This window comes from Phascolarctos cinereus, unplaced genomic scaffold, assembly GCF_003287225.1.
Source record: "Phascolarctos cinereus isolate Bilbo 61053 unplaced genomic scaffold, phaCin_HiC Scaffold_3;HRSCAF=262, whole genome shotgun sequence".
Taxonomy (NCBI): Eukaryota; Metazoa; Chordata; class Mammalia; order Diprotodontia; family Phascolarctidae; genus Phascolarctos; species Phascolarctos cinereus.
Window position 1 is genome coordinate 112,562,326 of NW_027555736.1, and position 22,328 is coordinate 112,584,653.

At 38.7% G+C, this 22,328-nt stretch overlaps 1 protein-coding gene across 2 annotated transcripts in view; it reads left to right on the plus strand.

Annotated features, from left to right (window-relative positions):
• The window catches only part of ADAMTSL3 (ADAMTS like 3), a 567,152-nt gene that overhangs the window by 317,261 nt on the left and 227,563 nt on the right, over nt 1–22,328 (plus strand). For both annotated transcript variants that reach the window (XM_020966068.2, XM_020966078.2), the window contains exon 7: nt 7,093–7,219. In XM_020966068.2, the coding sequence (XP_020821727.1) occupies nt 7,093–7,219 (127 nt within the window). The remainder of the gene's footprint in view (nt 1–7,092; nt 7,220–22,328) is intronic.

Genomic DNA, 22,328 nt, shown 5'->3' on the forward strand with positions numbered 1-22,328 from the left:
TGACAAAGGGAAATTTAGAGGAGATCTGAGTTTAACAGGAAAGATTGTGAGTGCTATTTTGGACCATTCAGTCCATCAGGAAACAGTTATTAGGCACTTACTGTGTTCTAGTCACTGTTGAATATGAGACATATTGAATGTGAAATACTTATAGGTTGTCTAAAAGGTTTTGTACAAGGGAAGTCATAGAAGTGATGAATAATGGGTCATGTTCGGGGAAAAGCAAGCAGCCCAATTCCAGTGGTACTTAGAGGATGTGAAGAGGTGTCATATGTGATGTTGTTTCACAGGTAGTTATTTTGGAGTCATATTGTAAAGAATCTTGAATTCCAAGTTAAAGAGTTTAGACTTTATTCAGTAGGCGATGAGGAACATGTGAGTGTTTTTGAACAATGAATTGACGTGATCCATACACAAGGAAGATAAATTGATTAGATGCCTCAGATTTCAAGAGTGGAAATCTTATACCATTCATAGAAATGGGAGAGTTAGAAGGAGGAACAAGTTTTAAGGAAATATTAATTCAATATTAAATATATTTCTGTTTTAGGTTGCAGTAGCATTCAAGGTGGTACCAAATGATGATTAGGCAGTTGGGTGAACTAGAGAAGTAACAGACATAAGTCACAAAGTCCAGGTGAGAAGCTGTAACAGTAGTATAGGCATGAGACGTAAGAGCCTAAAATATGATAGTGTAGTTGTAATGGGCTTAGCAATAAAAGAATGGATAAATTCAGGAGCTGTTGGGGAAGAAGAATAATGTACAGTATTTAGCATCTAGTTAGAGAAGGAGCAGAAGAGAGATGAGGATTTGGAAGAATCAGGGAGTACTCAGGAATTTTTAGGCTGGATGATTGGGAGAATGATGGTTATATCAAACTAAATAAGTTTAGGGAAGGGTCAGGCTTAGAGGGAAAATACAATGAACAATTTTTATATGTTGAATTTGAGATACTGATGAGATAACTGGGTTAGAAATGTCTAGCAAGATTGGAAATACTCCCTAGAGTACCTGGATTAGAAACCAAGCATTGTGACACCTAGTCCATCACTATTTCCACCATAGCATACCACCTTTTGACATGCCTCACAGTTCCTTTTCCCTGAATCCCAACTGGTTCAGGGCCATGACTTATTTCCCATGGCAGGATTCCCAGCTGTAGGCGGTAGGCCTGCTGTATCCCCAAGCCAACTTTGTATATTTTTAGGCATTTTAAAATTATCTGTAGTCATGTCAGTTTCCATTTATGCAAATATTCAAGAGTTGACTATGTTTTTAATTATTTTGTGAATTTAGAAGAAAAGTTTGTGTCTTCTAATAGGAAGCAAACTTGATAGCTAGTTAAATTACCTGAATATGTCTTATATAATCTATTTTCTTTACATTTTGCTTTAAATGAACAATGTTCAAATTCAAATCACTTCTGCATCATGTGCCCAGTTCCCAATCCCCAAACACAGATACACAGATTGTACTGTTTAGAACTGTAGCGAAGCAGTCCAAGGAAAACAATCTGAAAATGAAAACATGTTTTCCTTTGTTCCTGTACATGAGTAGTAGACTCCAAAGTGCTCTTGATTTCCTTCTACTTTGATTTTTTTTTAATTAGTCTGGTCTACACTGTCATAATATGGTAGATGAAACTGGCAGACTGTTTTCAGTTGAGGCCTCACATGTTGCTACACTTTTGGCTCCTGCACGAGCCCAGGGTCTGGTATGAAGAAGAATAAGGTCAAAAATTACTTTTTTTTATCAGTTTGTTCAGGACTAATTAGATTCTGTTTCACTCAAACCACACTTGTGTGCGCACGCACACACATACACACACACACACAGAACGAGGGAGAGAGACAGACAGAGAGAGAGAGAGAGAGAGAGAGAGAGAGAGAGAGAGAGAGAGAGAGAGAGATGTGATGCTGACTTATAGATCAGAATTCCATTTTATTAAAACTCAGTGGAATATCTGCCAGGTCCAAAGACTGGGTTCAATTGTTTGCCCAGGGCACTCCCTTTCTGGTTGATAGGCCCACTTAGAAAGCCAATTTACAGATCAGAAAAGTCATAGCATGTGGTGTTTAGAGAAGAAAAAGTGAGGAATAAAACCAAATGATTTTTCAAGATAGGGGGAGGTATGCATTTTTAGAAAGGAAAATTCTGTAGAGAAATAAGGAATGAATATGAAGTACAGTTTCTGAAAAGATGTAAGAAGGGATAAGATGCAGGTCATACATACATAGGGTTTAGAGCTAGAAGGGGCCTTAATCATCATCAGTTCATTGTAGAGATGAAGAAACCTGGAGCCCTAAAAGTTAAGGTAGTAAATAACAGAACTAGAATTCAAACCAAAGCTTTTTGACCCCAAATCCACTTTTTTCATTACACCATGATAGAGATGGATCGTCAGAGAAGAGGAAAGAAGGAAACAAGCATTTCCTAAGTGCCTACTATGTACCAGAAACTGTGCTAAGCTCTAGAGGTACAGAAAGGTGAAAGAAAGTCTCTGGGAGGTAGATGCTATTATCATTTCCATTTTTACAGTTGAGGAAACTGAGGCAGACAGGTTAAGTGACTTGCCCCAGGATCACATGTCTAGTTAGTATCTGTGGGCAGATATGAATTCAGGTCTTCTGACTCCATGCCCAGTGCTGTGTTCACTGTACCACCTGGCTATTTTGGGAATGCTATCTTTAAGACTGATCAGGAAAGTGAAAAATTACATAAATCTAGATTGGGCAGACAAGTATTGACATGAGGACAAGTTTCACCATTTATGAGCATAGAAGCTTGTCTTTTAATTTTCATGGGCTAAATTTTCAGTAATACATTTTAATGTTACAGTAGTCCCATTGATATTTTTCGGTATCCTTATTTGACTGCCCTTGACCTTTCACTCATTTAGTTTGTATTTCACAATGTATCTCAATTGTGTTTTCTGACAGTCTTGAATCAATCTTGTACTCCTGCAATTTTGTTTCCCTCTCTGAGATCTTACTGAAGTTTATGTATATACTATTCACATAAGGAATGATGGTAGGGAAAAGATTAACAGAGAATTTAAAGCCAAGATAAATGAAGAGGTAAGAGGAGAACACCCAGCTATTTTCTTGACAGTGCTGGCCCTCTCGACCAAACATCATGTCCTGGAACGCTTACCTCTTTCAGCCCTTACCTCTTCCATCCCTGCATCCCACCCCCTAATTATCCTGATTGTTGAGTGCTTTACATGGCCCACTGCGTCTCTTTAGTCCCTTAAAATTACTCTTAATTTAATACCTTCACCATTGTCTTGCCTACATGCTCAGTATGCCTGCCCCACCTCCCATGCCTACTTTCCAACTCAGGAACTATGCCATTGCTATTGGAAATAGAATATCCCCTATGGCTTAAGCCACCATCCCTGTAACTTGCCAAGCCAAAATACCCTATTCCAGGCCACCATTCCCCTGTATGTGATATCTCTTATTAGAATGTATGCTTCTTGAAGGTAGAAACTGTATAGATATTGTAGTTAGATATCGATTATTATCACATAGTTAACACTTTAAAATGCTTTGCATTCATTCATTAATTCATTCACCAGACCCAAACAAACTACATCCCAAAGTACTGATTCAACTAGTGAGTATGATTATTGAATGGTATACTATCAGTGATCTCTGAAAAATTGAGAAGAATTAGAGAGATGTTATTGGAGATGGGCACATTTTATCTGACTTTTAAAAAGTAGGAAGAAAATGGATTCTTTAAACTATAGGCTGGGGAACTTGACCTCAAATCCTAGGAAATTTCCAGTATGTTTTTAAAGGAATGAATGATGGTCTTTTGGAAAGAAAAATGTTGACCACTGCAAGTCAGAATGAGGTCGTTAAAGACAGAGTAAGCTGAATTATTTTCATTTTTTCTTCCTTTCTTTTCCTTTTTTTTCTTTTCTTTCTTTCCTTTTCTTTTCTTATAAGGTCACTGCTCTGGGATATTGGGGATGCTATTGGGGATATAGACATGTTGTGCCTAGCGTATAGCAAGTCATTTGAAAAATGACTTATGATGTCCTTGTGAACAAGTCAGATGTTCATTTTATTAGACTATAGTTAGCTGTTTGGGGAACTTTTGAATAACCAGAACTTTTGAGTAATGTGTGAATAATGTGTGAGTAAAGTGTTAAATTAGAGGGACATCTTGACTTGGAGAGAATATCCCAGGGATCTCTCCTTAACCAATAGGGGTAATTTGGTATAATAGACAGTGCTCAGTGAAAGAATCAGGAAAATATGTGTTCAAATCTCACTCTTGACCCTATCTTACTGTCTGATGATAGGGAATTCACTTAATATCTCTAAGCCTCAGTTTCCTCCTCAGTAAAATTATAACAACGTTTAGAGTGTCTACCTCACTGGGTTATTGTGTGTCTAAAATGAAAAAATGATTTGTGTTAAGTACTTTTCAAGCTTTAAAGTCCTATATGAATGTTAGTTATTATCTAGCATGTTGTCATTGATTTAGATGAAGTCATTGATGGCATGTTAATCATTTTAAAATATTTTAAAATTCAGTTTTATTCTGTTTTTAGTTCCAACTGTTCTCCCTTCCCATCTCCCACCCATTGAGCAAGCAAGAAAAAACAAAACTAATTACACATATTTATAGTCATGAAAAACAAATTTCTATATTATCAGAGAGATAGAGAGAGAAGAAAATCCATTTTCATTAGTACTCTTGAGTCTGTAGGCTCTCTACTCTCTATCTGTAGGTAGATAGTGTGTTTCATCATGAGTCCTTTGGAATTGTGATGGGTTATTGTGTTGATCAGTTACTAAGTCTTTCAGAGTTGATTATCTTTACAATATTGCTATTACCTATTTTCTTACATCCCTTCAGCATTTGTCATTTTCCTTTTCTGTCATTTTAGCCAATCTGATGGGTGTGAGGTGGTACTTCCGAGTAGTTTTAATTCGCATTTCTTTATTTATTAGTGATTTTGGAACATTTTTTCATTTGGCTATTGACACATTTAATTTCTTCCATTGAAAAGTGCCTGTTCATATCTTTTGACTATTTATCAGTTGAAGAATGGCTCTTATTCTTGTAAATTTGACTCAGTTCCCTATATATCTTAGAAATTAGACCTTTATCAGAGACACTTGCTATAAAATCTTTCCTTTTCTTTTCTTCTAATTTTAGCTGCATGGGTTTTACTTGTGTATTTTGTTGTTGTGGGATTGACTGAATATGAGGGAGTTAGAGAATGAAAGAATGCCAGTAATTGAGGATAACTCCAAGATAGAGAAACAGGGTATTTAGAAGATGGTGATACCTTCTATAGAAATTGAAAAGTTAGGAATAGAGATTAGTTGAGGGGATAAAATAGTGAATTTTCTTTTTGACATTGAATTGAATTTGAAATATCTGTTGGATATCTAGGTGAAGATAACCTAGCAGACAGTTGGCAATATGGGACCAGAACTCAGGAGAAAGGTTAGGACAGGCTATGGAGATTTGGGCGTTACCTGCATACAGGTAACAAATGAACTCAAGGAAAATGATAAAATCATTAAAAGAAAATATAGAAACAAAAGAACTGTGGATCTAGGGTTCCAGCTAAAAGCATAAAATAAAAAGTAAGACCATAGGACCATAGATTTAGAGTTGAGTAGGGCCATTCAAGTTGTACCATTTAACACTCTCATTTACCTGTGAACACATTGAGATTCATAAAGGTTAAGTGAGTTGTACAGGGTCATACAGATAGCGGAAAAGCCAATATTCAAGCCTCATTCCTCTGGCTCCAAATTTCAACATTCTTTCCACTGTGTCACACTGCTTGCCCCCAGTAGAAATCTATACATGAGTTAGTCTGGACATAGGTAGAAGAATCTGAGATGCCTAGAAAAAATAATCTGTGACACTTCATCTGTTGCAACGTATCTAGTATTGAGATTTCAGGAATTTGAATAGTATATCACATACATGTATCAATTGCATCTTCAAATTCAATTATAAATGTTTGAAGTACTCAGTATGCAGAGCACCAGACCACATACTAGGGAAGTCACCAAGATGAGAGATGTGACCGTTGTTTATTTATCAAGGACTAAATGTCGTAATTACTCTGTCTTTATTAGTATTCATTAAGCAATATGGTATTATCAGCTTAAAGAATGGGGTTCCAGATACCCTGAAGTAGTAACATTATGTTCAGCACCTTAGACAGATGCTTTCAGAAATGTGTTCTTCTGTTACCCCAATTTCCATATATGGCATAATCATTCCTCATACCTTCCTTAATTGTTATTTAACTTTGATTTTCCATATTCTTGATCCAATTGATTTAAGAAAGTAGAAATCTTTTAAACAGCAACTACTTATTTTGGATATTATAATATTGTAATGAAATGTTTTCAGTTGATTCCATGTATACCACCCCAGATGGCTTATGGAAATTAATTTCTGTTTTTAAAGCTCCAAAACTTAGATTTGAAGGTTTTATATACTTTTCATAGATTTTGATGGCTCAGTTCTGGAAGATGTTGCTGTATTATTTTACTAAAGCAGACCACAGAATAACTGATATACATTAGGTAATGTTCAAAATAAACATTTATTGTACAGTAATATTCTGATTACCAAATTCTTTTGATACAAAGCTCCTTGACAAAGTTTCCAACCATAGACTGTGTCATTGAAACAAGTAATTTTCATTTATTCCCATGATTGTGGTTTGTAATAAGTTTTCTTACAAATTAACCTTTTAAGAACAAAAAATTCAAGAGAAAATTTATCCTGCTTCTATTCCTAATGGATAATTTAGTATTTGGATTTGGCCATTTAAGCATTGAGAAGAATAAGGAAAGCAATTCTTGAATATTGGTGCAAAAACACTTTACTATGATATATTTAATCATTATGACTTTTTCATGAAAATGGCATTATACTGTAACATTTTTCATAGTTCAGAGTTATAAAGATGTGTTCTTACCAAAAGAAGCCAACTAATAAAAGAGAAAAGGATAACATCATAAACAAAATATTTCAGAAACCTGACCATGTCTACTACAGCTTTGTTTTCCCTCTGACTGTGATGTTGCTGTTGGCAGGCAATAGGATGTGATCGACAGCTTGGGAGCAACGCCAAGGAAGACAACTGTGGCGTCTGTGCGGGAGATGGATCAACATGCAGACTTGTGAGGGGACAGTCTAAGTCACATGTTTCTCCTGAAAAAAGTATGTTTCAAAATTAATCTGATGTTCCATTGTAACAGTGTGTTCTTTGCAATGTTGTTAATGTATCACCAGTGAGTTCTTAGCTTTTTTTGTTTAGCATGCTCAGAAAACACTACTCTGTTCAGTTCTTATTAAGATACTTTATAAAATATTTAGACTAGATGGAACTACTTGAATTTCAAGAAAGCTAACTCATTCTGGAACATAAAGAGGAAAGAGTTAAAACTATGCATCCTATTGTTGGTAATAAGCTTGTTTTGCTTCTCTAAACTTAGGGATCTGCATCTTATTTGAAGGGAAATCCTTCTTTGTGCTCTAATTTTGTTGCATAGTTTTATAGCCACATCTTTTAGAAACTGGCTTGCACCAATCAGTCAAACGCCTTTTAAACTATATGGATAATTTGGCAACTGATTTGTTTTATTTGAAATTACTATGCCTTGCTCTCATAGCTCTCAAAACAGCAAACTTCCCTAGAAAGAGCAAGCTAGTAAGTGTTTGGGGTTTATCCCATGTCCAGCCGTGGCATCTGCTGAGCTGCCTCTGTCTGACATCTGGGAGAGAGGCAGAGACTGCCTCACGGAATCATTCAGGTTCTGCTGGATTTGGGATGAATAGAAAAAGGATCTCTGTGGTTTAGCAGTGCTTATAATGCCCTGGGCAGTAGGAGATGACAGCAGAGGTAAAACATGTGGGTTCCAGTCTGGGTCATTCCTACTGCCTGCTTAGCCTAACAGGCAACACATTTTGAAAAAGACTCCCCAAAGACATGTGTTAGGTCTAATCTGGTAGCCAGAGTATTTTGTACTGAGCTCATACCATAGGTTCTGTTACATGCATGATTTGAATGTGAACATGGAGTGCACAAAGTATGTCTTCCCTCGTGGATTTCAGGCACATTTCTTAACATTTTTTTTAACTTTAGGGTTAAAAAAACCCCCTTCAGTATGTGATAACGTAAATTAACTTTGAGAACTGTGGGCCAAAAAAAGTCCTAGTGATTTTCTTTGTATGTTGTCATTTTCTATGTACCCAAGATATATAGTAGTCATATTTAATTGAGCTTTAAGGCATAGTTTCATGGAATTGAATAATTGTTTCAGATATGGTCTGGTACTAGAAGGGTATTGTTTTGTACATGCCAGTACACATACACAGAAACAATGTATTTGTTTCTTTTAAAATTCAGTTCAGGTGCTACCTTAAAAGTAACCTTTCCCCATCCCTCTAGCTGCTAGTGTCCCCTCCACTACTCCTCAAGAAAAAAAACAACCCCTTATGTTTGTTTTGTACATATTTCAAATGAGAAACAGCAAGGCGTAGTGAAAGCCTGCTTTGAAGTCGTAACTCTGATGTAAAGCAGTGGGGTCTTGTGGACCAGGAGGCAGCCTTAGAGCCATGAAGACCTGCGCTTAGGTCTTACTTCTGACATATACTGCCTAAGTGACCCTGCATAAATCATTTAACTTCTCAGTGCTCTAGGCTAGAGGTATCAAACATGTCTACATGCAGCCCACAGCATTGCTTGATGTGGCCCAAATCAGATTTAAATGTTATTGGAAAATATTTAAGAAAATAAATAAAAATACAATAGAGGATAAATAATGTTAGCATGTGGTTTTTTTAAGTCATTATATGGCCACCAGGGATGTGGATTTACTTGATCTCTTTGTGAGCTTAACAAAAGTGTTTTGGGCAACTCTCTAAGACTTCAAGTTTCAGAGAAGGTGCCAACTTAACACTGGAAGGAGTTTGTTCATCTCAAAGTTCTCTGTACTAAGGAAATCCCAGGTACAGTCCCTACTCCTCTATTTTGAATATACTTATGTATATGGTGTCTTCCCCAGTAGCTTGTAAGATCCTCTCCAGGATAAGGTTTCATCTTTGTCTTTTTACTGCCAGAGTCTAGCACAGCATCTGACTACATAGTAGATGTTTAATACGTGAGTATTGATTGGTTGTTTCTATAGTTATACAGACTACTTGGTGCCTTCCTCACAACACATTTGGGAGATTAATTTGAATACGGTTTTCCATGCTAGGAAGAGCTGGTCCAGACCTTAGGAATCATCATGTCCAATCTTCTCATTTGATAGAAGAAACTGAGTGCTATAGAGATGAAGAGATTTGCCAGAGTGACACAGTAAGGGCATGTGTCTGTGTTCAGAGGAGAGAATATTTTTCTTTTGGAGGTAATTAGGCAGGTAGGTTCCAGGTGGGATCATTGCGTTAGCAAGGACCTCAGAGGCCATGTAGACCAACCCCAGCATTTTACAGAGAAGGGAACTAAAAGACAAGCAAGTATTAAGTAAGAGTCAAAATTTTAACCCAGGATTACTGGAATGCTCCCTTCCCCCCGGCTTTGACTACTGACTTTTCTGGCTTCCTTTAAGTCCCGACTAAAATCTCACCTTCTATAAGAATCCTTCCTTAACTCCCATTAATTCTAATGCCTTTCTTCTTTTAATTATTTCCTGTTTATTCTGCACAGCCCTCCCTCACTTAAGTCCAATTCACTCACAAGTCATGGCATCACCTTCCTGATGCTTTGGTTCTCTTGGAGAATGAAGGACAAACAACAACAACAACATTTATTCTATATAAAGTTTTCTTTATATATATTTGTTTGCATATTTTCTGTCCCTTTAGATTGTAGCTACTTGAGGGCAGGGACTATCTTTTGCCATTTTTTGTTCTCCCAGCATTTAGCATGGTACCTGGCATGTAGCATGCACATAATTAGTGTTTATTGATTGATTTATTAAGAAGGTATCTATAACCACTGACTACCTTTTCATCTCTACAGTATATGGGAAGTGATCTACACAAATATGAGAATATCTTTGAAAATATAAGAAAGGAAAACAGAGTCTGCAGAAACGATATTTTACTACAAACTACCTCTTCATAAAGTCCAGTGCTTAAAACGGTTCTTGGCACACAATAAGTGCTTAATAAATGCTTATTGACTGACTGATAGGAGCAGAGAATAGTTTCCTACCATATTTTCCTGTTTGTTGATTATAAGAAAATAATGTGACTTGTAGCAAAATGCAACCATAGAAGACCTCCTCCAACAAGGTATCTCCCAAGAATACTGTGCAGGATTCTTTGAATGATAGCTTAAATATTACTTTGTTCAACAGTTATCTGGTTATTAATATCAAGCAATTCATAACACAGGGAAATTTATGTCTATCAAAGAATGCTTATCAACATTCCATGATCATGAAAAACGTCTCTGCCAGGATCCAAGTGGACAAGGAACTCTTTATTCTTGGATCCTGTCCTCCAGACGCCTATTTTCTTGGTTAATGTGCTGTATGTATCAAACCCTGTAATCTCTCTGAATTATTTGGCCTAATTGTCCACACAGGTAAAAACACATATATAAAGAATCTATTTTACAGACTATAACATCCAGTTGATGGTTAACTCATTAGGCTCATTAACTCATTAGGCTAGTCCACAATTTCTTGGAAATTGTCTTTCTTGGAAAGACAGTGCTGATGAACAATGAATTAGGCCTGTAATCTAGTAGGGGAAGAGAGCAGGCCGGATTTTACTTGGACAGTGGAACTTTCAGCTATCCCAAAGCCATTCCTTAAAACAAAAATCCATCTTTTTATGATACAATGAGACAGTCTCTCAATCACTATAATTACAGGTATCTTCAGAGGCAAGGGAGAGAACATGTAAATCAACTGATGCATATTGCCAATGATGACTTGTACACAAAGAAATTATATAAAAGGAACCCAGGAGATGTGATTGGAAAAAGAGGTATGCTAGTCACATAGAAAGCATGAGGGATAAAAAGGATAGCCCAAGCGTTGCATTTGTCCTCGTGTGATTTTAAAAGACTTGGTGAAGGCCTCTAACATGTTGGGTAGACATGGATAGGAGTTGCATAGGGTAGGAAAATGACTTTGAACCGTTAGAGGGAGAACCCACACCAAAGAGATCATGGATCCATTGATATAATTAAGTATTCAAATGTACAAAATATTTACAATTTCATCAGCATGAAGAGCTCCTAACATAGGAACTTTCTCCACCAACACAGATCACAGCTTTTCTGTGACATAATAGATACATCCTAGGGAGTTCCCTGAGTCATATAGAGACCAAGTGACTTTTTAGGGTCATACATCTAGGTAAGGGCAGCATTTGAACCCAAATCTTTCTGACCTTAAGCTACAAACACTATCCAGTACACCATGGTGCCTCTTTATATTGCTAAATAAAATTTACTCAGCCATTCCCATGTCATTTGACATAAAAGCTTTTCCAGTTTTTTGCTTTCATAAATAAAACACCTATTAATGTTTATTTCCCTCCTTCGAATACATTCTTTAGATGCAGTTCTGGTAGTAGGATAACCGGGTCAATAAACATGAGCAGTTTTGTAATTCTTATTGGCTATTACACAGCTATTCCCCCAAAAGATTGTAACAGGTCACAGTTCCAGCAATGCAATAGTACTTACTTGTTGCCCCACAGCCCTGCCATCACTCAGTTTCATTGTTTTTAATTAACTTGGGAATGGGCCTATCCCATACATTTTACTGGTAGAAATCCTGCACATTCCTCAAGGCTCACCTCAAGCACCTCTCCATAAACCGTTCTTGATCGCTCTATACCTAGCCAGAAGAGATAGCTCTCCCTGACAAATCCCTGTCTCTCCTTTTTGTAACCTCTCTCATATGCCTTGACCCCTGTGTTGTATTATATCGTTGTGTAAATATTTTTATGCTTTCTACTAGACTATCATCTGCTTAATGGCAGGGGACATGCCACTTTGTGTATCCATCAACACCTCAAACAGCAGCTTTCTGCATGTTAGGAGCTCAGTAAATGTTTGTTAAGTTGAATTAAGACCGCGCGAACCCCTCGCTGTGGCGGGCCATCGGCAGCTGTCCCTTTTGGCTAGCGAATAAAGGGGCTCTGTGTGGAAACCCTAATGATTCTGCCGTCTTCATTAGCGCTGAAGTTCATGCCTACAGCATCGATCCGCTTGGAGACGTTGACTGTGTTAGGCTTGGCCCGTAGTCTCATGAGATTTCCAATCTAAAGGAAAAGGTGAGGGTTTCAGTCATCTGAGCTCTCTGCATTTTTCACAGTAGCAGGCTAACCTCCAAAGACTTGGTAAGGTCCATAAAGTTAATTTTCCTTTAGTAGGGTCTATGGGGCTTAATGTGAAATGCCTTAGATGGAGTTTTTTGCTTTGTCTAGACCTGTGATTTTCTCAGTGTGAGGACTGGAAACTTCTTCCAGTGCAGTTCTGATGACTGCTCTGTCACTTGCAATCTTAGAGAGTTGTTTGGGGCTCTCAGCAGTTAAATGACTGGTCTATGGTCACAACAACATCTTTGTGTTAAAGATGAAACTTGCATATCAAATTTCTCAACCCTAAAGCCTGGCTACCTTCCACTGTACCATGCAGCTTCTCAAGCTGGGGCCATAAGCTAGCATATACCTAGCCCCATCCACTGTTGCCACTTTGCTTGGTAGATATATCCTTTAAAAAAAAAGAAGAGGCAAATATAGATCCATGCTTCAAGAGAGACAATCTGTTTATCTGTTTACTTGCTTCATTGTTCTATTGAAAATCTAATAGAAATGCATCTAGTATAGTCCCTAGTATGGACTCATATTTCATTGTAGGTCTACATTCTCAGAAATTCATGGCACTCTTTTATGTGACAGCATATATTTAGTTGTATAGACAAGGCATGTGATTTAGCTTTTCACATGGGTATATTGTAAAGGTAGTGTGGTGTGGCCAATTAAATGTGGAGGTTGGAATCAAGGAGATCTGGGTTCAAATCCTACTACTTTCCAGCTTTGGCAAGTCACTTAACCCCTGTGTGTCTCAGGCTACTCCTTAGGATTTAATAGATAAACCGTTATAGTGGAGGAAGTTCCCACACTGATGGAGACTCCCACAAGGAGTTTCCTGTGATGATGAAATCACAAGATCTCCTCCTATCCACACATGTACACAGTTACAGGATGAGAGAAATTACATTTCCCCCAGGTAGGATATAAGCTTCTGTGGAACATGGACTATTTTTTTTCTGTTTGTATTCCAAACACCTAGCCTGGTACCTTGCATAAAGCAGGTGTTTTTGTTTCTGTTTATTTGGTTTGGGGAGGGGGGGTTGGAGTTTTTTTGTTTGTTTTTTTGCTTCTTGAAGACTAGCGGGATTCTAGTCTTGGGTATACCATAAACCACATCTTAAACAAGTCCCTTGTCCTTGTCTCAGTTTCCCTGTAAGATAAATGAGGGTATGATCTTCCTGCTGTAAAATGGTACTACTTTCAGGAAAGAAGAAGGTGCCATTTTTCTTTGGCTAGTCTAAACTGTAATAGCACACAGAATAATCCTTAATCCTCCTCCCTTAAGTGTGTGTGTGTGTGTGTGTGTGTGTGTGTGTGTGTGTGTGTGTAATAGAAGCAATCCCAGTGGAATATGGCTTTAGACCCATGTGAGAGAGGAAAAGGATTTGTTTGAGCCACTTGCTAAAAAGAAATACACAGTTCTGTATGCCTCTCCTACCCCAGGATTAGCTAGTGAGAGAAGAAGAGCAGCACACTTACCATGAGTAACTCTAGCGTCTTTTTGCCTGAACATATTCTATGACTCCTTCCTTTTTCATTCCACATCTCTGTGTCTTTGTCTCTGTCTCACTCGCCCTCTGTCTCTCTGTGTGCATCTGTGGCACTCTCCTTTTCTCTCTGTGTCTCTGTCTTTCTGTCTTTGTTTCTTCTGTCTCTTTGTTTTTCTGTTAGTTTCTGTTACTGTTACTGTCTCTGTATCTCGGTTTTTTTCTCCAACTCTCTGTGTCTCTGTCTCTGTCTCTCTGTCTCCCTCTGTCTGTCTCTCTGTCTCTGTCTGTCTGTCTCTCTCTCTCTCTCTCTCTCTCTCTCTCTCTCTCTCTCTCTCTCTTTTCCTCTCTCTTCCTCTGTCTTCCTCTTTCTCCCTCTCTCCCTCCAAGACTTCCCACGAGGATGGGAAGGGATTCCTCTCATTAGCAGCTATGATGGCTGCTAACTCACAGAAGCTAGCCTGTGTGCTGACAAAGTGAGCCTGAGAATGGACCTTATGCTGCCTCTTCTGGTTATGTTTCTTTCCCTCAGCATAAGAGACCAAATAATAATCCAGAATTGGAACTTTCTGGCCTTAGAGGCAACCTTGTGAGTTTTAGAAGTTTGAATCTCCTGGCTCCTTCGATCAGTGCCAGCTGCAGTGTAGAAGGTGCTCTGAGCGGTTAGTTAGATCTCATTTTTAAGAGCCTACTGTGTTCCAGCCCCTGTGCCAAGTGCTAAGGATACAAAGACACACACACACACACACACACACACACACACACACACACACAAATCCCTGCTCTCAGGGAGTTAATAGTCTAATGGAGGAAACACCATTCCAACAACTATATACAAAGTAAATTGGTAGTAATCTCAGAGAGAGACACTAAGATTAAGGAGGATTGGAAAAGGCTTCTTGCAGAAGGTGGCATTTTAGCTGAGATCTGGAGGAAGCCAGGAGATAGAGATGAGGAGGCAGAGTATTCCAGGCATGAAGGGCAGCCATCTGAAACACTTGGTGTCAGGAGGTGGAGCGGGGTGTTCTGGGAACCGCCAGGAGGCCTGTGTCACCAGATCACAGAGTATGTGGAAGGGAGTAAGATATTACAAGATTGGAAAGGTCGGAAAGAGGGAGGTTCTGAAGTACCATTCTGTTACGTCAGTTCTTCTCAAGGAGATGATGACCACTGCCAGGAGGATGAGCCCAGCCATGTTGAGACTTTCCAAAATACTACTAGTGTGGAGCTGAGGTCAAAGGTGAAACAGCTGTTTCTCAGTCCCACAAAATCTTTCATGTTTTGATATTTTAAGTATCAACCTCCCAGGACAGTATAATAGGAATTATGGTTACTCTTTCATATTTTTAGTCTTTGACAATGTTAATTTATGAGCCTTTTGAGTATTAGGCATTTCTTTTGTGTGGATGAATTTGATCCGATATGGGGTTTACATTGTACATTGAGTATCTTCCTATTCCCTTCTGGGGAAACCCTAGTCATGAGCCAAACCAAAGCTTTCTTTAAGTGAATTTTTTCAAGTCATTAGAGAGTAAAGTACAAGAAAGTACGGGAACTGGGAAAGGGGAAAAAGAGCCTGATCCATCTTTTTAGAGGCCAGGCACATCTAGGACCAAACCCCAGAAATGGGGCCCCTTAGTGAAAGAAAGACATCTCAGTCCCCCTCCCCACCCATGTGCATAGGTCTGTTGCTACGTGTATATAAGGGCATCTTTTTATTCTAGTGGGTGAGACATCTTATGATCGGGCCATATAAATGAAGATGTTTGTAAATACACACGAGTTCATTCATTAAATGCATAATTAAATGAATGAACAAGTATTTATCAAGGGCTTTGTATGTGACAAGCACTGGAAGTACAGTTCCACAAGGAACTTGTCATTGTTGTTTGTCCTTTGTTCTTTAAGAAGATACTGTACATGCCAAAGAGGGAGTGGAGAGACAGTACATATGTACAGCACATTCATTAGGTGTTCCTGATATTCAGTAAACGTTTTGCAAGGATGTGTGTAGAATTGTGCTAGGCACTGGGGGAGATTTAGCAAATCTTAGCTAAGAGCATAACCCTCTCCTTCACTGAGCTTACAGACTAGTTGAGGCATAAGAGATAAACTTAACTCCAAATACACTAGGGAGTTACAAAACCAAGCCAAGGTCCTTTTGAAGTCTGAAGGAGATCTTTGCTGATGGGAATTCAGGATGACTTCATGGGGATTGGGATCCAGGGAGGCTTCATGGAAGAAGCCTTTCCCTCAGGCTTTAAAGGATAGGCCAGTAGTTGAAGAGGGAGAGTGAGGAGAGTATAGGCATATTTAGAACAACATGAATGAAGGCTGGAAGGCCTGAGAGTGCAGGGTTATTTCAGAGGGCAGAGAGAGTACTTAATAGTGTAGAGTTGTGATAAGGAACATTATGTTAAGTCTGGCATTATAGAACGTTGCTTAATTATGAAAGTCCTTGAATGGCAGACGAAGGAATTAGCACTTTAATTGGTAGGCAGGAAGTAGTCAGTATAAGATTTTTGATTTGTAAAGGACATGAGTTGATCTGTGATTAAAGCATTCTTAATGGGTAAGCCATCCCCTCAGAGTTTATTTTGGAGGAAGTTCCACAAGGGATGAAAACTTGGACCCAGAATCTGGGAACGAGTCAGAGAAATGTGAGGAACAAGGAGAAACCAACACTTAAGAAAGTTTAGGCTAGGAGTAGGAAGAAGACAGCGTACAGTGCAAAGGGCTAGTTTGGGAAGACTTTTTGGTAGAAAGAGTGGAGGGGAGGTCAAATAACAATCATCATCATCATAATAGCTGACGTTTATATAGTGCTTTAAAGTTTTCATGGGGCTATTGGGGAATTACATGGAATTACATTTATTCCTGAACCCTAAAGCTTGTGCTTAGAGAATATGCCAGAAGGAACCTCATTTCATCAAGGGCCAAGAAAGAACTCTAGTTGGACCTGAGGTAGAAGGAAGGAGGAATTGGGAAGAGAAGAGAGATTTCTTGGAGAGAGAAGTAGGGTAAAGAAGGGGCTGTACCGTATTGCTATACTGTGTGCCTGTGAGTTGCATACCTGGTTGTAGATCCCAAATAGCCAGCTGAGTGTGATGGGATGTTTGACTTACTTCTGAAGGATGGAAACAGAAGAAAATAAAGGTTTTAAGCAGGGGATTGCTGGGGTCAGCTTTAACTAAAGCCTACTGTTAACTTTTCCACATGAGCATTTACAACTCAGAAATCTGCAAATGCTATAAATGAGGGATTGGTTTATTATTTTGTTGATTTTCTAGACTTAAGAAAATGATGGACAAAATGTTAATAATGCATATTACATTTAAAAGTTTGCCATGTGGACATTTTGGGGTGGGGGAAAGCCGGTTGTTAAGCATTTACTAGCATACTCCTTGTTCCAATATCTAGAACTTCTTCAGGAAGGAATGCCCATGGCTTTGAGTAATGTCTGCAGAAGAAACTTTTGGCAAGAGGAGAGATTGTCCTGTTTTGGGTGCTTCTGGCATTTCATTAGATCTTATATGCCTGTACCTGAGTTAAGGCTAAAAATAACATGAATCTCCTACTTCCACGAATATAGAGTGTTCCCATTCCTTAATTTTTAGTATGGTTTGTTCCCGTCTCTTGTTTTTCTTGCTCTGAATCTGGCAAGACAAAACCTATTTTTGGCTAAGATTTTCTACATACCATATGGAAGCACTTCTATGTAATCATGCTCTGTGTGAATGAAATGTGGAAATGAAGCCATGTCTCCTTTTTTTGATTGTGTATCAGTAGTGCCTGCAGAATAAGTATAGTTTTTTGGTAAAGGTTGCCAAGTGATTGTTCATATCTTAGCTTGGATTCATACTGAGTCAGTGTTGAAATGAGACAATATCGGCACATCCCTGCTCAGGAGAAAGTACACAAGGTTGTGAACAGGATATCATTTCCATCATATGCTGAAGCAGATTCAAGGTGCAAGAGTATAGATCCAGAATCTCCACTATGAGAAAAATGAGACAGTCATTCAGCTATAATATGCAAGTGTTCTACTCAAAGAAGGAGGAAGAGAGAGGCAGAATTAATAAGAATTTCCATGGGTGATTTGGAGCAAAAGCAAAAGATTCAAAAGGCTTAATGTACTTCTGAGACTAAAAAATTGTGCATACTCTTGAGACATAGACAAAACAGCTAATTGAAGAGTGGGGCACATAGACTTAATTTAATTGCTGCTCTTGCACTTATGATTATATTCACCTGGAGAAAATGATGTTGGGGTATATTGGAACCATGGGTGGCTTCCTTAATCCAGAAAACTATGCCCCTACTATTATGGTTTCTTCCTAGAAAACTATGTTGATATCACTGTCAGAAACACTATACTGGGATGGGCAGGCCATCAGTCTGCCTCAGAATAGAGTTTCTTATCTCCTGAGTGCCTCAGTGTTTAGAGTGCTGGGACTAGAGTCAGGAATACTCAAGTTCAAATCCAGCATCAAACACTTATTAGCTGTGTGACTCTGCACAAGTCTCTTAACTGCTGTCTTCCTCAGTTTCCTCATCTGTAAAATGAAAATAATAGTAGCACCTACTATACAGATTTCTTGTGGGGATTAAATGAAGTAATGTTCCTAAAGTACTTGACACAGTGCCTGGTCCATCATAGGCATTTAATAAATGTTTGTTACCTCCCTCCTATAGATAAATACAACTGGTTTCTCTTTTTTAATAGTAAGTCAGAAGAAATCAATAAAAAAGAACTGATAACTATATAAAAACATTATCCAGTCAGACACAGTGATGTTGCTGAAATTGTCTTTCTAACATGAATGACCCTATATACATCTCCTTTTGTATTTCCATATTGAATGAAAAAGAGTGCCCCCACCAGGAGTGTGGTATGTCAAAGTATATCCAGACCAGCTATCTGGTCCATTTTTTAAGGTATCTCAACATTTAATAATTGAGCACTATTAGTTATTTATTTATTATCTTATTTGTTGTACTTATTATTGAACTCAATAAGGAGGGCAGCGTGGTGTAAAGACAGGGAGTCAGGAGACCAGAGAGTTGAGCCCTAGTTCTAGCTCTGATACTGTTAACTACCTAGGTGACCTCAGGCAAGTCATGATATTTTCTCGGCACCTTGATTTTTGTGTTGTCCAGTGTCCATTCTAGCTCTAACATTGTATAAATACATTCTTAGTGAATTCTTCGGCTTTTCCTTTTCTCTTTCTTTTAAAAATTGGTGTAGGATTGAGCTAAGGCCAAAGAAAGAAGACCTTGTGCTCTTAATAGAGCAATCAGACAGTTAAATATTGATACTTTCTTTTGTATGTGCTAGGGCTCTCAGAACATCCAAAGAGGCTGTTCAGCCCAGGCCAATTGCCAGAAAAAGAGGTTCATTTTGGGACAAGTATAGGGTCTTCTGTTATTTATTAGAAAGGATAGTCAAAAGCCCTGACATGATGCTCTCATGCCCAGTGAAACGCATTCTTAACTCTTGGAGTCATAATAACAACTCACATTTGTTTAGTGTTTTAAGGGTTGCGAAAGGCTTCCCTCATAACAACCCTGTCAGAAAATGAGTGCAAGCATTATTATCCCTGCCTTACGGACAAAGAAACTGAGGCTAAGAAAAGTTAAGTGACTAACTCATGGTCATACAAGTAAAGTCTGAGACAGGATTTTGAACCTACATCTCTCAACTCCAGGTCCAGCATTCCATCTACTATGCCATTGAATTCTACCCAATTTAGAGGTCGCCTTTTCCGATCTGTGTTGATGGATTCATTCTCATTCCAGCAATTCCATATTGTTGAGTAGAGTTTTCTCTTGGAGTGCCCCTTTTCTTCCTGGGTTGTTCTGTACTAAGTAAAGGTGGAATCCATCTAACAGCTTTATTTCCTTCCCAAACACAACTTTAAATGAAACAGCATTGAAGGGGGCTAGTTACAATTATCAACAATGTCATAAATGGGAAATGCCTTCCTGGCTAGCCAAAATTTAAACTGTAAAAGCTGAGGTGTAGAGTTGAAAGGCTGTAATTTTAATGGTAATGTTGGCACTGCACAGCTTGCTGCTTCCTTCATCCCTATACATCTAGAGGTTTCTTACCTGATGGGTGGGGCTAAGAGGAGTGGCTTTTGGAGGAGTGTCGCAGAACATGTTGCATTGGGTTCTCAAAACCTCATCACATTTTTTCGACTCCCCACATTTCCTGTTAGCATTTTGCAAGCTCAGCAGCTCTGGACAGTCCTGGGCTATGCTCCTAGAGTCAAATCGAGTCAAGTCACGTCAAGCCAAGTCAGCCAGCATATGCGCTAAGCACCGAGGATGAAAACACAAACAGAAAATCTCTGCCGTCAAGATTTTTACATTCTAATTGGATAAGGCAACCCACAAAATGGTACTGGAAAGGGAAATGGGTGGTAAAGTAGAAGGCTCCAGGAACAGGGGCATTGAAGAGAAAGCCCAGGATGGTCAGAATTGCAGCCTGTAGAGGAATTAACGAATGGCTGCCCTGGGCATCTTCTTTAAAATGGAGATTCAGGGAGAAAACAGCTGACCAGAGGCAAAGGCTGCAGGGGCAGAGAGTATTTCATTGTGTGAAGTCCAAGGGTGGGGTGAGCTTCCAGGGTCAAGAGGTTTCTCAGGTATTGTAGAGAAATTCCAAGAGCCTTTTCACAAATAGGAGCTCGCAACCATCTTGAAATTGGTCTTAGAAGAGATTCAGGCAACTTAAGACAAGCGTTTGTTATAAGATATTCACGACATCCTCTTTGATGTCAAAGAAACTTTGATTGGGCAGATTGTGGGGTCACGATGCCCAGAACCATGTTTGATGGCAGCATATCTCATTAGGCATCTGGAAAGAGAAATCAACAAAACTTGAATGTTTGTGACTTAAAGGGTTTGTTTGCTTTCTGTTTGGCTCATTAAGGTCACACTTTTGCTTATTCCTTCTTGATAACAGCACTGATAACATTCCTATGGGAATTTTCTTCTTCAGTCTATTGTACACCTGCTTTCAGCTAAGCATTGTTCATCAAAGAAGGGTAAGAAAGGCTCCCTTCCCTTAGGGGAGGGACTTCTTAGGGAAGGGACAACTTACACAGAGATTAGTAACCACAGCAAAGTGTCAGATGAGTGTTTTGGGCAGTAAATGTTTCAAGGGGAGTTTGAGAGCCTCTTTCTCGGTTAAAAAGGTCTGGGCCTCACCCTCTGGGCTCTCAGCCAGACTATGATCAACAGGAGGGACTCATCTCCTCTGCTTTCCCTCTCCAGCTTTCTCAGTCACTAAGGGAAGGGGGGAAAAAAGGAAAAAAGAGGACCCAGCCAGATGGAGTATCCTATCCTTTCTGGGAATGTCAAACCCCTTGTCTAACTTTTGCCAAACACAGGAGGTTTTTCTACCTTTTTGCTTTTTTGCTTCTTTTCTCTAAAAAAGAAAAGAAGTGTTCCAGATCCCTCCCATCTGCTTATGTTATTCTAAAGCTGACTGGCTACTTTTTTCTTTTTAAAACATACAGTGCTGGTTTACTAAATTAACAGTCCTGCCTGGAGGTTCCTTTAGAAACTGCTTCAAAAATAAGTTTAAAGTGTCAGTATCTTTTACAACACCCCAGAAAACGAAACAGACTCCTGGAGAGAAAAGCAGCTGCTTCACTCACAGCTCGCTGTATGGTATATGTCATAGATCATTTATTTCTTGGTGTGATGGAGGTGATATTATTTATTTCCATTTTAATAAAATCAGTCAAAAACTTTCTTAAATGGAAGGTATAACATTGTAATGCCAAGGTTAATTTGGGTCACAGAAAAAAACAAAAACTTCTAAACACACAAATTGAAGGATTATAGTAGAAAAGCTGTCTCTTATCAAATATTGGCAGTTGGTGTGTTTTTAGTGTTCTAATTAGGTACAGTAGTGGTTTTTCTGGCCACAACTGGCTATTTTGTATTTTCTCCACTTCCTATGCCTGAAAAAAAGGTTAGGGGAATTTCCTGGCCTGAGTGTACCAAAGATTGGCAAGTGAAGATGCTGTACTGTCAGGAGAGATTATCTCCTCAATATCTGGGGCAAGGTGGTACAGGAAAATGAAATATTGCTGCCAAGATCCTGCTTATGGATTGGGGCAGGAAATAAGTTTTAAATTATAGGTCCTGAAAATGTACATCTCTTGTTTGGATTCATAGGATTTATAAGGGAAAAGAAAGCTAAAGATCATTTAGTCCAACCTCAGATGAGGAAACTGAAATTCAGAGAGGGGAATTGATTTGCCCAAGCACACGCATACAGTAGCAGAGTAAGCATTCAAACGTGGGTCCCAAACCACAAGCTCTTTCCATTACACTACTGTCTCTGGGGTGAGTGACCTTGGACTCTTATTTTCTGGCTGAGTGATTCTTCTGATAGTCACAAGGCCACACTCATGATCTCTAGGCATCCTTACTTTACCATTCACCTTTATTGTGAGGACTGGCTGGATTTCTAGCTGGAT